The 14933-nt window shown below is 39.5% G+C and overlaps 2 protein-coding genes and 1 non-coding gene across 4 annotated transcripts in view; 2 read left to right on the forward strand and 1 right to left on the reverse strand.

Moving 5' to 3' along the window:
• RGL1 (ral guanine nucleotide dissociation stimulator like 1) overlaps positions 1–14933 on the reverse strand; it is a 256632-nt gene that overhangs the window by 235227 nt on the left and 6472 nt on the right. The window lies entirely within an intron of this gene.
• On the forward strand, positions 4008–10738 carry APOBEC4 (apolipoprotein B mRNA editing enzyme catalytic polypeptide like 4). The gene is made up of 2 exons (XM_060643733.1): positions 4008–4238; positions 8416–10738. The coding sequence occupies exon 2, from the start codon at positions 8446–8448 to the stop codon at positions 9550–9552; it is 1107 nt and encodes a 368-aa protein (XP_060499716.1). The 5' UTR covers positions 4008–4238; positions 8416–8445; the 3' UTR covers positions 9553–10738.
• Positions 4846–4951, forward strand: LOC132687015 (U6 spliceosomal RNA). The gene has a single exon (XR_009613957.1). It is a non-coding gene; the product is annotated as a U6 spliceosomal RNA (small nuclear RNA).

Raw genomic sequence — 14933 nt, forward strand, 5'->3', positions numbered from 1 at the left:
CTACCATGTGATCTGGCAATCCCACTTCTGGGTATTTATCCAAAAGAACGAATCAGTATCCCAAGGAAATATCTGCACTCCCATATTCATTGCAGTGTTATTCACAACAGTCAAAATATGGAAACAACCTAAATGTCCATAGACAGATGAATGAAAAAAGAAGATGTGGTATATACATACAATGGAATATTCAGATTTTAAAAAAAAATCCTGGCATTTGCCACAACGTGGATGAACCTGATGGACGTTATGTTTCATGAAATAAGCCAGAAACAGAAAGACGCACACTGTATAATGTCATTTATATGTGGAATCTAAAATACACTCATAGGAGCGCCTGGGTGGCCAATCGGTTGAGCGGCCAACTTCAGCTCACGTCATGATCTCGCAGTCTGTGAGTTCAAGCCCATGTCAGTCTCTGTGCTGACAGCTCAGAGACTGGAGCCTACTTTGGATTCTGTGTCTCCCTCTCTCTCTGCCCCTCCCCCACTCACACTCTGTCTCTCTCTTTCTCTCTCAGCAAATGAATAAATATTAAAAAAAATTTTTTTTCACAATCCCAGACTTAAGCTATACTACAAAACTGTAATCATCAAGACAGTATGGTACTGGCACAAGAACACACACTCAGATCAATGGAACAGAATAGAGAACCCAGAAATGGACCCACAAATGTACGGCCAACTAATCTTTGACAAAGCAGGAAAGAATATCCAGTGGAATAAAGACAGTCTCTTCAGCAAGTGGTTCTGGGAAAACTGGACAGCGACATGCAGAAGAATGAACCTGGACCACTTTCTTACACCAGACACAAAAATAAACTCAAAATGGATGAAAGACCTAAATGTAAGACAAGAAGCCATCAAAATCCTCGAGGAGAAAGCAGGCAAAAACCTCTTTGATCTTGGCCACAGCAACTTCTTACTCAACACGTCTCCGGAGGAAAGGGAAACAAAAGCAAAAATGAACTACTGGGACCTCATGAAAATAAAAAGCTTCTGCACAGTGAAGGAAACAATCAGCAAAACTAAAAGGCAACTGACAGAATGGGAGAAGATATTTGCAAGTGACATATCAGATAAAGGGTTAGTATCCAAAATCTATAAAGAACTTATCAAACTCAACACCCAAAAAACAAATAATCCAGTGAAGAAATGGGCAAAAGACATGAATAGACACTCCTCCAAAGAAGAATCCAGATGGCTAACCAACACATGAAAAAATGCTCACCATCACTCATCATCAGGGAACTACAAATCAAAACCACAATAAGATACCACCTCACACCTGTCAGAATGGCTACCATTAACAACTCAGGCAACAACAGATGTTGGTGAGGATGTGGAGAAAGAGGATCTCTTTGGCACTGTTGGTGGGAATGCAAGCTGGTGCAGTCACTCTGGAAAACAGTATGGAGGTTCCTCAAAAAACTAAAAATAGAACTACCCTACGACCCAGCAATTACACTGCTAGGCATTTATCCATGGGATACAGGTGTGCTGTTTCAAAGGGACACATGTACCCCCATGTTTATAGCAGCACTATCAACAATAGCCAAAGTATGGAAAGAGCCCAAATGTCCATTGTTGGATGAATGGATAAAGAAGATGTGGTATACATATACAATGGAGTATTACTCGGCAATCAAAAAGAATGAAGTCTTGCCATTTGCAACTACATGGATGGAACTGAAGGGTATTATGCTAAGTGAAATTAGTCAGTCAGAGAAAGACAAAAATCATATGACTTCACTCAGATGAGGACTTTAAGAGACAAAACAGATGAATATAAGGGAAGGGAAACAAAAATAATATAAAAACAGGGAGGGGGACAAAACAGAAGAGACTCACAAATATGGAGAACAAACTGAGGGTTATGGGAGGGGTTGTGGGAGGGGGGATGGGCTAAATGGGTAAGGGGCACTAAGGAATCTACTCCTGAAATCATTGTTGCACTATATGCCAACTAATTTGGATGTAAATTTTTAAAAATAAAAAATAAAATTAAAAAAAAATTTTTAATAAAATAAAATAAAATACACTCAGAAGCTTAGTGTAAAGTGTTGATTGCCAGGGGCAGGGGCAAAGAGGATATGGAGTAATGTTGGTCAAAGGGTACAAAGTTTCAGTTATGCAAGATGACTCAATTCTAAAGATCTAACGTACAGCATGGTGACTACAGTTAATAATACAATAATACAATATTGCATACTTGAATTTGCTAAGAGGGTAGCTCTTAAATGCTCTCATACAGCACCCCCCACCAAAAGATAACTATATGATATGTTATTAGCTAGATTGTTATGATCATTTCACAATGTAGAAACCTATCAAAAGATCAAGATGGGGTGCCTGGGTGGCTCAGTCAGTTAAGCATCTGACTTCCACTCAAATCATGATCTCACGGTCAGTGGGTTCGAGCCCCGCATCGGGCTCTGTGCTGACAGCTCAGAGCCTGGAGCCTGTCTCAGATTCTGTGTCTCCCTCTTTCTCTGACCCTCCCCTGTTAATGCTCTCTCTCTGTCTCAAAAATAAATAAATGTTAAAAAAAAATTTTTTTTAAAAGATCAAGTTGTACGCCCTAAATTTAATACATAATTTTTATTTTTCAATTATCCCTCAATAGAGCTGTTTTTAAAAATGGTGGCTATGTAGGGATTACCCATCCCTAAAATTACCTAAAATGCAATTGGTAAATATACTAGTGGATAGAGGTTCATTTTTAAGGTAATATTTTTAAATGGGATGTCATTTATTAATGTTAAATAAAAGGTGAAATTTTGGTTTTATATTTACAAGTTTGCTGAGTTGTAAACTCAGGAGATACTATGAAAATGGAGGCAGGAGGTGAGAATGACAAAGGCATGATCAGCGGCCAGTCATGGGGAAGGAATGGGATACAACAGTGAGCACACACCAAGAAAAAAACATGGAAGACAATGTAACTGACAAATAACTAGCTGAGGAGTTAAGTGAATACACGTGAGACCCTTAAAAGGCAGAGATCAACATGAAACATCTAAACTAGAAGGAGCCCCCTAGAGGAGAAAGGACACTTGCTGTTGTGGAGACTGGGAGTTTGATGGAGGAACCAGTTAAGAGTGGTAACACTGCTGCAGGAAGCCTTCTAGGTGCTTCCATTATCGCTGATGGGCTATCTTCAGCATAGTATATATTTAAGAACTTTTTGGTGGTAGGTAATGGAAATACACAATAGTGATCACCACTGGTTCCTTCAAGTGGCCTGAGGAAGAGGAAAGAGGGAGTAATTGGGAGAGGCCATAGACAATGAATTATGACTACCAACAAGTTCAATGTCCTAGGAGATGGTGTGGAGTTGAAGGGAGGCAAGGGAACAGAGGGGAAAAGGCTGAGTGGCTCTTCCATTAACTATGGAGAAAGGGCCACAACTGATCTGGAGGCAAAGTTTGCCTTAAGCTGGAAGGACCCACCTACATACCAATAGGAAGGATCTCCCAGAGAATATGTAAGAGGAGAGAGACTACTAGCACATAATGACTCAGGTTTGGACAAACTGAAGAGCTTTCTCTTCAGGGACTGTGGACCTAGTAGTAAAAAGCGCCTCTTTTGGGGGAAATCAAGTCTCTGCTCCCTTTCATAGGTGCCTCCCTCTCCCAGAAGGGCAAGCCTCCTAAGAAAAGGCCCTTGTGCCTCCACAGGCAACACAACCAACAAACCGTATCCACACATGAGGCCTGGCACTTATTCTGGATCAGGACAAAGACTCTGAGAGGCATGACTTCAGAGCTTGATTCTTATAGCCAGAGGGAGAAAAAAAAAAAAAAAAAAAAAAAAAAAAACCCAAGACGTTCACATAAATAGTCAGATAGTATGCTTTTATCCAGACTGGAATATGCATTCATGTATATTTTCATCTTTGGAACAGGTGGTTTGAAATGCAAATAAAGTAATAAGTGTCAGAGCCGTATCCTAGCAGTAGCTGCTTTGCAAACGTTACCATGGCACCAATTCAACAGTGTTCTTAGAGGCAGCCATACCTCAGAAAGGTCTTTCTAACTTGGGACAGCAAAGTTCAAAGGAACTACTAGGCACAAACTACGAAAGAGTCCTGAACAGATACAGGAGGTGAAGATTTACAGCACAATTGCCCTCTGAAGCCGCTTCAAACAGGGCATGGTACTTAAAAGAGAAAAGAAAGGAAACGGACTATCTTCTAGAACACCTGGAATGTGATCCAAGCCTGGAGACAAAATGATGGTAATTATAACTGCTAACATTTGTTTTTAGCTGCTAACAGATTGTGCACAGATTGGGAAGGGCAAACTCCATTCTCCAATTACTCCAGTGCAAACTGTGCTTTACCAGCACTCACTAAACCCTAGCTGGATGAAGAGAGAGCAGATTGTCCTCATGTATGTCTCATTTATGTTAAGTTAAGGAAGGCTGTCGTCCCAGGGCCGCAGTCCAGGGGCTACGCACAACCGGAAGCAAGGATCTGGGTTCTGCAGATCTCTGCCTCTTACTGCCCGTAGATCTGCTCTAAGAGGGTAGCACGCCTTTCCCAAGCACAGCCAACGTGGGGGAAATGGACCAGCTAGTGGGGACACAGGATGCTGGGAGACAAGTCTTAGCCAACCTGGCCTGTGAACCAACTAAGATTTCTAAGGTAGGCCCTGGGCTGAACAGGGCCCCTGCCTGGGTAGGGGGAGAATGAAAGGGCAGATACCAAAAGATAATAATACAAGATAGTCTGTGATCAGTGGCAAACTGATGACATACACCACAAAGTCTCTTAAGAGTTCAAAGGGGGCAGGTGTTCTTTCCCATTTCCCTTCAGATGAAGGTGATCAAAGAACAGTCTCTGGTGCTCACTTTGGCAGCACATATACTAAAATGGGAATGACACAGAGAAGATTAGCATGGCCCCTGTGCAAGGATAACACCAAATTCGTGAAGCATTCCATTGAAAGAAAGAAAGAAAGAAAGGAAGGAAGGAAGGAAGAAAGACCCTCTGAAAAATTGAAGACTTCACCAATAGAGAACCACAGTTGGTCAACACTAAAAAGCCATTTAGCAAGAATGAAACTCCAGAGCTCCCTCCATTACATATAAAGGCCACTAGTCCTCAAGATCTCCTTACAGTAATAATGCACCATTCCTGGCTAAAATGGGAGAGGGAGCAAAAAGAAAGGAGTGCTTAGAAAAGCAATCAGGACTTTCCATACTGCCTTTACTTTGAAACACGCACAGACTTATGCTTCCCATAAGAGTAATTCTGGGACCATTACATATAGTTAACTCCACCCATCCCACCCACCCCCAAAACACAAAGGCAGAAAAGGACCTCTTGATACTGCTTCTATAACATCTTACCCAAATCATGCATGACTTGAAATTGTCATTTGAGTAGTAACTTGAGTATCAGGTGTGCCACTGAACAGCAGACCACATCCAGGGCACCAGGAGCAAGTGAGACTTTGGGTTGGGTTTCAGCAAGGTTTAATATTCAGAGAGATATAGTCTGATGAGTAAGGCTGAAAGAGGAGGAGATCCAGGGAGAAAACAATGCTCAGGATCAAGCAGGAGATGATGTCAGGCTCCAGGTAATGGATTCATTGCCAAGGACAAAACAGGAAGAATGCAGGGCCCTGAGGAAAAGTTATGAGGTCTAGGAAGCCTCAGGGCAGGGATTCAGCTGCATCAGGAAAATATAGCACTGAGGAGGAAACTGAGGCAGATACCTGCTCTTATGGATTAAATTGACATGACAGATTAGGAGAAACCTGAATTTGATGGGTGTGTGGTGTCCAGAATTACTGCCGATACACGCCGTTAGGATAATGGTGACATGAGTGAAGTCACATTCCATCCACAGCAGGCCTGGGGCTCCTAAAATATTTTCTGCCCGGAACAGGGTTAGCAAAGGAACTCTGTAGGCTTCAGCTGTACCAGAAGAACAGGAACGGAGGTGATATGGGTTGAAAAAGAAAGAAGTTGATCAAAGTGCTTCCATATGAAAGACTATAATAAGTACTTCTAAAATGACAAAATGTGTCATTTTGTTTGTTTTATAATGGTCAGTTTATCTCATTTAAATTTGCTACTTTGTCCATTTTGTTGCCTGGACAGAGAGTTAAATGTAAAAGATATATATTCTAGAAAAATATATGGGGATTTAACTCCTCTTTGATAGGGAAGTCTTTTCTAAGTACAATAGTAAAAACTAAATCTTAAGCCTAAAGATTAGACCTTATAAAAATGTAAAATTTGATATAATTAAAAATGCCACCAGCATAATTAAATGGCTCTATAAGCCAAGTGAAATACTTGCAAAAGTTATAACAGCTAATATTCTTAATACATAAAGAGTTCTTACAAACCAGTCAGGAACACCTCAAAAAAGGGGGGTTAGGAATGAAATGTATTTCACAGAAGAATAAATACTACAGACCAATAAGTGTGTGAAAAAGTGTTCAGCCTCACAACGAACTGAAAAGGTAACAAATTATAACCACAAAGGGATACCGATGCTCACTTCTCAAATCGGCAAAGGAAGCGATAAATGATAAACATCGCAGGGAGGGAATGAAATAAAATTGGAACACCTTCCCAAGAATCAATCTGACAAAGCTTGAGCCGATACAACTTTTAGTAATCTACACTAGAGAAAAGAAAAATACAATTTATCTACAGAAATGTTCATCAAATCATTATTTATAATCATAAAAGAGGCAAACACCTGAATATTTGATTACATATTAGCTGTGTAATAAAATACTAACTAGCCATGAATATTGTTTTTTGAAGAATTTTTAAAAACACGGGGAAATGCTAATGACGTAATACTAAGTGAAAAAGCAAAGTATAAACATGATTTTATTTATGTTGTGCATAACGAACACATGTAGCAAAAAGATCAGAGGGAAGAGACGTAAACAGTTATGGGAATGTAAACTGAGACACAACAGCATGAGTTTTTATTTTTCCCTTCAAGTATCAGTATTTTAAAAAATATTCTACAAGAAATATGTAATACTTGTATAACAAAAAGGTGGGGGTTTTTTTAATGTTCTTAAAACTTGGTGTGCCTGGGTGGCTCAGTCGGTTCAGCATCCAACTTCAGCCCAGGTCATGATCTCATGGCTCGTGAGTTCAAGCCTCGCGTCAGGCTGTGTGCTGACAACTCAGAGCCTGGAGCCTGCTTCAGATTCTGTGTCTCCCTCTCTCTCTGCCCTTCTCCTGCTCACACTCTGTCTCTTTTCTCTCAAAAATAAGTAAACGTTAAAAAAAATGTTTTTAATGTTCTTAAAACTATACTATAATGCCCTAGGTTGCTCTTTGGGAATAATGGTAACAGAAATTTTTGTTTAAAGGAAAAACAAAACAAAACTTAAAAGAGCTTAAGTTTTGTGGTTTAACATACCAGAAACTATTTATTTGAAATATCCTAAAGGACCATATGTGCTTTCCAGAATGGTAAAGTTTCCAAAATGTTCTAACAAGACCCACCCACTGGAAATACAACTCTCAGATGGCAATGAGTAAGTGTCCACGACCCAAAGAATAATCATTCCTACAAGTCTCTACCATTAAGCAAAATAGACCCCATGATCCCATTCCCAAAATGATAGTTATCTCCCATTTACTGCCAATGATCTGAAGAAATAACTGATTTTAAATGCAGGTACACTCAAAACCCATGCAGATAATTAGATAATATCATTCAGAAAAGAGACAAAAGAAGAACATTATGAACAAATTGCAAAACCCTTGCTTGTTCCTTTAGACTTTCATAAATAAGAATCATCTAGATAATCCTGGGATTTGTACTACCACTACTCACAGCTCATATTTATTGAGTCCTTCATATAATAATATGATACATATGCACATAATAAAGCATTTTATATTGATTACATCATTCGGTCCTCGAGAAAACCTTAGGAGGTAGATACTACCCTTGCCCTCATTTTACAGACAAGGAAGCTGTGACTCCCAACTGTAAACAACTTGCAGAAAGTCACTAAGCTGTTAGGCGACAGAGCCCAGATTTGAAATAAGGCAGTCTGTCTCCAGAACTTGCGCTGTTAACCCATTTGCTCTATTGCCTCAGTCAGGTCTATGAAACAGATAAAGGTGTAATTTTGCCTTTCTTTTTTGTTTCCTCCCCACTCCTCAAGATTCTCAATGAAGAGAGACAAATCCCGAGCTTTCTAATCTATGGATATACATCAGTACGTTCTAGAATCAAAGATTCTGTAGCTATTGCACTCTACCTCCTTTAGAGAAAAGTAAGTTAATGGCTCAAAATAATAAATGGCTCAATAAGTTAATGCATTTAACGCATTAAAAATAATAATGGCTCAATAAGTTAATGCATTTTCTTTCGTTTTTCCTGCACTGCTTTTATATATAATTTCTCTTCCTTGTTTAGGGTTGCAGCTAGAAGACAATAAAACTAGCAATGGAGCCCTTATATGAAGAATACCTAGCAAATCATGGAACAATTGTAAAACCTTATTACTGGCTAAGCTTCTCTCTAGATTGCTCTAACTGTCCCTACCATATTCGGACAGGAGAAGAAGCAAGGGTTCCCTACACAGAATTTTATCAGATTTTTGGATTCCCTTATGGGCCAGCATATCCTCAAACAAAGCACCTCACGTTTTATGAACTAAAAACTTCCTCTGGAAGCCTGGTGCAAAAGGGCCATGCTAGCAGTTGCACCGGCAATAACACCCATCCAGAATCAATGTTATTTGAGATGAATGGTTATCTCGACTCAGCCATACGCAATAATGACGCCATCAGGCATATCATTCTGTACTCCAGCAACTCCCCTTGTAATGAAGCTGACCACTGCTGCATCAGCAAAATGTACAATTTCTTAATAATGTATCCAGATGTTACTCTTAGCATTTACTTTTCTCAGCTCTATCACACTGAGCCTGAATTTCCTGCCTCGGCCTGGAACCGCGAAGCTCTCCGGAGCCTGGCCAGTTTATGGCCACAGGTCATTCTGAGCCCAATAAGTGGTAGCATTTGGCATTCTCTCCTCAACAACTTTGTCAGTGGTGTCTCAGGATCAACTGTTTTCCAGCCCATTTTAACTGGGAGAGCACAGGCTGACAGGCACAACGCATATGAAATCAACGCCATAACAGGAGTGAGGCCGTATTTCACTGATGTTCTTCCCCAGACAAAAGAGAATCAGATCATAAAAGCTCAGGCAGCTTTAGACAGCTATCTCTTAAACAATGTCTTTCCTGGACAGTCTTTTCAAGTGGCTAATGGACAACCTCAACCCAATCTGACCCCAGACCTCAGGGTTCCTGTCGTTTTTGTGCTGGTGCCTTTCAGAGACCTACCACCGATCCACGTGGGTCAAAACCCACATAAACCCAGGAATGTCGTAAGGCACTTGAATATGCCTCAAATGTCATTCCAGGAAACCAAGGACCTCAGAAGGCCTCCCCTTGGAATGCCAGTGGAGAGAGGGGAAATCATGGAGAACTTAGCAAGTACCAAAGAGGCAGATGAAAAGAAGAAGAAGAAGAAAGGAAAAAAATAAAATCTGTATTTCTACCACATGAGACCAACTACCAGAGGCCTTATTAGATGGCAAACAAAAATCTGGAGACTTTCTCTCTTAGGTCTGATCCAAGATCGGAGATAAACTGATACTCTAAAAGCAAAACCTGCATTATTTACCAGCTCAACTATTATAAAGCTACACTACTTTTAACATAATCCAAAATGTTTCCATAAGCAACTTGATCTATTTTGAAAGTGACGGTATCAAAATGGAGCCATTAGTACCTTGCTGATATTCTGGTGTGGAAAAGGAAATGTCATCATTCTAGTCTACCCACATCATCTTTCCCCCAAAAAGAAAAGCCCATGGACTAAATAGCTTCCTAAACTGGTTTTGGTATAAAAATTTACTGTAAAATTGGAAAACAGCCTGAAGCTACTGACATTAAGTACTGTCTGCATAAGTAAACCAGTGATTTTCCATTAACTGTTAATCATGGATAGAAGACTTTAGGCAGCCCTTTTTTGTTTTTTTCCTAAAATGGTTCTAAAGAGTTTTGCGTCAGGGGGAAAAGTTCTTTTGCTAATTGATTATATATAGCGACAAAAATTGATTTTTGAAACCTAGTCACCTGCTCAATGTGATATTTCCCAGCTCAGACCTCTTCCTCCAGAGCAGATGACAGAGGCAGGATGATACATGAGAATCAGCAAAGGCTCCTTCCATCATACACCATATAAAATCCATGCTGCCCTTACCGGCTATCAAGGCTCCTTCTCTGCCTTCAGTTGCCTTGTCTCATCAGCAAGAATGTAAGTTCTGACAGGTTAAGCACTGTCTCTCTCGGCTCTTTGGTTTTCCCTTAGAATCTAGCCAACTATTCATGCAAAATGTGGGTAGCAAGATTGTGAATCTACATCTCAGTAACATTACCAATCATTGCTTCCCAACATTCCTTATCCATTCCAGTTAAGAGCTTGCTTAACCATCCTGCAATGGACATCTTGTTTTTATTAGTATCCATTCTCCCTTCTTCTGATATAGCTCCCCAATGCATAATTTGTTTCTTTTACTTCCCTTCTTTCTGAACCTTTCTTTTTCACCGGTGTATATCTATATATAAGATTCTCTTAAAATCTTGTTCAAAACACACTTCCAGGAAGTGCTCCTTGACTAACCATCTGAGCATGTACATTAAAGCATTTTGTGTTTAATTAATTCACATTTTCTGCCTCACTTTCCTCTTAGAAATATGTAAAGATGCATTATGAGAAAAAATGTATATCCATTTGTAAATTGCTACTCAATTTTTTCTTAATGTATGTAAAAAGTAATGCTAAGCTATAAGATAGTTTTGCCATTAACAGGGAGGGGGACAAAACATAAGAGACTCTTAAATATGGAGAACAAACAGAGGGTTACTGGGGGGGGTTGTGGGAGGGGGGATGGGCTAAATGGGTAAGGGGCTCCTGAAATCATTGTTGCACTATATGCTAACTAATTTGGATGTAAATTAAAAAAATAAAATTTTAAAAAATGTAAAAAAACAGAGATAGTTTTGCCATTAGAAAAAGCTTAAAGGACACGTAGAAGGAGGAGGAGAAGGAGGCAAAGAAAGAAAAATATTTAGAATAGAGATTTCTTTTGTGATTAAAATAAACATGACTAAATTTTTTAAAAAGAATATTCTAATGTTAATGTGAAAATTTTTATACTATAATTGGAATATAATAATGTAATTATTATTTTAAAAGGTACTATTGAAGTTTATTATTAGATCATGAAATCACATGTCCACAATTTGGGATGTAGAGTTAAAAAAAAAAAAAGACCCAACATGACAAATTCAGCATCTCTATCCACATGGGCAACTGAGGGGTGTGGGTACCAGCTCTGAAGCCTCTTGCCAGGCTGGCTGATGAGGCCCTACAGCAGTTGGGAAGGACCTGCCCACCCTATAGTCTTCTTAAACACATACATACATACATACATCCAAGTAGTTGCCATGAAATCTACCTACAAAGTGGTCAAAAAGACACAATCAGGCTACAAAGGATTCACTTAAAGGCATAGCCTAAAATCTGATGAATTTGTATTTCAAATGCAAACCTGGATTTCAATGGTATATAACAAGGGGAGAAATGTTGCCTGAACTATAGGAAATAAAATAAAAGTGCCTTTTGGCAGTTAAATTTTTGTACTAGTTAGAGAAGTCTGGTGCTAGGAAGAATGTTACTGACAGGTCACAAGTCTCGGCCAATATAGTCTAGCCTTAGACACAAGACTGTTAAGAGAGCACAAAGACACATGGCCCTTGGCAAGTAGTCTCTATTTCCCCACTAATAAAACAAGAGATATAGACTAGCTCATATTTAAGGTTCCTTTCAGCCCTATCTGCCCTAAGATGGCTTGTCCTAAAACAATAGTTCCATGGAGTAAGCTTCTACAATCAGTGATTACACTTCTTGCTCACCACACAATGGGTTCTTGATCATGCCAGGCTGGCCCAGGGATTTAGGGAAGAGTAAAAGTTGGAATGTTCCACCTCTCTTCAGCGAACTGGCAATAAGGATAGTGAAGAATTGCCACTTCTGCCACACATATGGAAATTCCAATAAAGAAAATGCAAGCCAGGGGTGCCTGGGTGGCTCAGTCAGTTGAGCGGTTAAGCATCCAATTTCGGCTCAGGTCATGATCTCACAGCTTGTGAGTATGAGCCCCACATTGGGCTCTGTGCTGACAGCTCAGAGCCTACAGCATGCTTCAGATTCTTTCTCTCTCTCTCTCTCTCTCTCTCTCTCTCTCTCTCTCTGCACCTCCCCTGGTTGTGCTCTCTCTCTCTCTCAAAAATAAATTGTAAAAAAAAATTTTTAATTAAAAAAAAATTCAAGTCAACAAATTAAAGCAGCTAGTGATGTGGTGATCTAAAAGAGGCAGGGGGTATATCCCAAGAAACTGATGAGGGGAACATTACCTTTATGAATCTATCATGATGCAGGATTTGACTCTCAGTTTTGTAGGCTCAGTTACCCACTTAGTCAAGACAGAGAATGGATCTATTAACCAGGGCAGACCTGGATTAATAAAGCTCCCAAGATTGACATGTAAAAACAGAAAGCTAATGTACTGATTTCCAGTGAGACTTACAACTGGATACGCAACCAGATAATTCAAGTTGTCTAGCCTATACAGCCTCTCCATTCAGAGAAGCTCCTGGGAAGCCAAATTATAATCAGAAGGTTGCTTTGTGGATTAGAGGACATCAGTATTCAAATCAAATGCTTAATGCTATCATACTCTGCTTACCAGGGAGACCATCCCTGAAGTGGTGGGATCTGCACAATAGCACCTGACCCCTGGACAGTGCTTAAGGGGGCCAAGACTATAAGAGACAACATAAACTTCTATAACCAACTCCTGTCATGACTAGTATCGATTCTCTATAGATGTTCACGTTTTATCAAGCTACCACCTAATCCTGCTGACCTGGGAGCAAATCCCTTCTCTTTGAACTGCTGTTACATATCTTTTTTGATCCATAGTGCAGGAAATCCAAAAAGTTTAGCTCAAAGAATATCATGCTATTCATCTTATTTCCAAAGGTTTTAAGGAAAGCTACATGGTAACTTATACTAATTAAAAATAGTATTAGTAGTACCTAACATTTAGTGAAAACTCTATGTCAAGCACTTTTCTAAACAGTTACACATTAACTCATTAAATCCTCCCAATAATCCTATGAGGTAGGAATTATTATAACATCTATTCTCAAATAAGGAAATTGTGGCACAGAGAGCTCACATAGTAAAGGCTGAGCTGATATGAAACCCAGGAGCTCTAGCTCTAGAATCCCCTGTTCTTAATCACTATGCTCTAATGGCTCTCAAAATAGTAACAATATGGACTCACTACAACGCCTGGGAAAATCAATATCCATTTTTACCAGCACTGCAGTCTTTCTATAGTTCTGCTCAGACTATTGTTATCAATAGGCATCCTTTAGACTATGGGTGCTAGGGAGGCTGGGTGGGCTAGGCTGAAGAACTTAAGTAACCCTGGATCCCAGAGGTTTGGCTTTAAACTCTCCCCAACCCCCACTCCTTGTTACCCATGACCTGATACCAAACAGAAGGCCTGGATCACCTTACCTTGATGTCCTTGACTCTAAGGGATGTACCAAATCATAGGCCTGAGGCAATGGAACACTGCTTCCTTAGTCTATCTAGTTAATTAGGTGGAATTGGTGCCTTAAAACATTAAAAGAGAATTAGATGATCCAGCAACTCCACTTCTGAGAATATAACCAAAAGAATTAAAAATGGGGTCTCAAGGGGCACCTGGGTGGCTCGGTCGGTTAAGTGTCCGACTTCGGCTCAGGTCATCATCTCACAGTTCACGAGTTCAAGCCCTGCATAGGGCTCTGTGCTGACAGTTCAGAGCCTAGAGCCTGCTTCACATTCTGTGTCTCCTCTCTCTGCTCCTCCCCCATTCACTCTCTCTCTCTCTCTCTCTCTCTCTCGCGCGCGCGCGCGCGCGCGCTCTCTCTTGAAAATAAATAAGATGTTAAAAAAAAACTTTTTTAAATGGGGTCTCAAATAGATGTTTGTATACCCATATTCATAGCACATTATTCATAAGAGCTATAAGTAATCCAAGTGTCTGTCAATAGATGAATGGGTAAAGAAAATGTGGAATATACATATAATGGAATGCTATTCCACCTTAAAAAGGAATGACATTCTGACATGTTACAATTGCAAACTGAGGAAATCAAACTAAGTGAAATAAGCCAGTCACAAAAAAACAAATACTGCATGATTCCACTAATATGAGGTACCTAGAGCTGTCAAATTTAGAGAGAGAGAATATAAAATGGACCTTATCAGGGGCTGGGGGTGGTGGAGAATAGGGAGTTATTGTTTAATGGGTACAGAGTCTTAGCTCTTTTCTGTAGGATAAAAAAAAAAGAAAAAAGAAAAAAGGTCTGGATATGGATAGTAGTGATGGTTGTACAATAATAGGAATGTAATTAACAGTGCTTAAAGGTACACTTAAAATAGTTAAGATAGTAAATTTTATGTTATGTATATTTTGCTATAATTTTTTAAAAATTAAGTGGAATTATTAATCGACACCTACTGACCTCCTCATATACTAAAAAAAGAAGTGACATCTTTTGTGATAGACTAAATATTAGGTAACAGGCTCTATGTCTAGCCTCAAAATACTGACATTAGGTGGGGGTAGCTCACAGAAATATGTGAAAAACAAATATCTTTTTAAAAAGTCATTACAATAACAAGATTTTTTAAGTTCACGGTTTACATTTCATTTCAGGCTATTGAAAAGTTATGTGTGGGTTTATTTGGACCCTCATAGTTATATCCTTATTTTTAGCACAAAGGTAAGCAGTATAG

The sequence above is a fragment of the Panthera onca genome, chromosome F1 (genome assembly GCF_046562875.1).
Source record: "Panthera onca isolate mPanOnc1 chromosome F1, mPanOnc1 haplotype 2, whole genome shotgun sequence".
NCBI lineage: Eukaryota > Metazoa > Chordata > Mammalia > Carnivora > Felidae > Panthera > Panthera onca.

Excerpts from the sequence above, each read along its gene's own strand:
- APOBEC4 (XM_060643733.1), top strand. The coding sequence starts at position 8,446 with ATGGAGCCCTTATATGAAGAATACCTAGCAAATCATGGAACAATTGTA.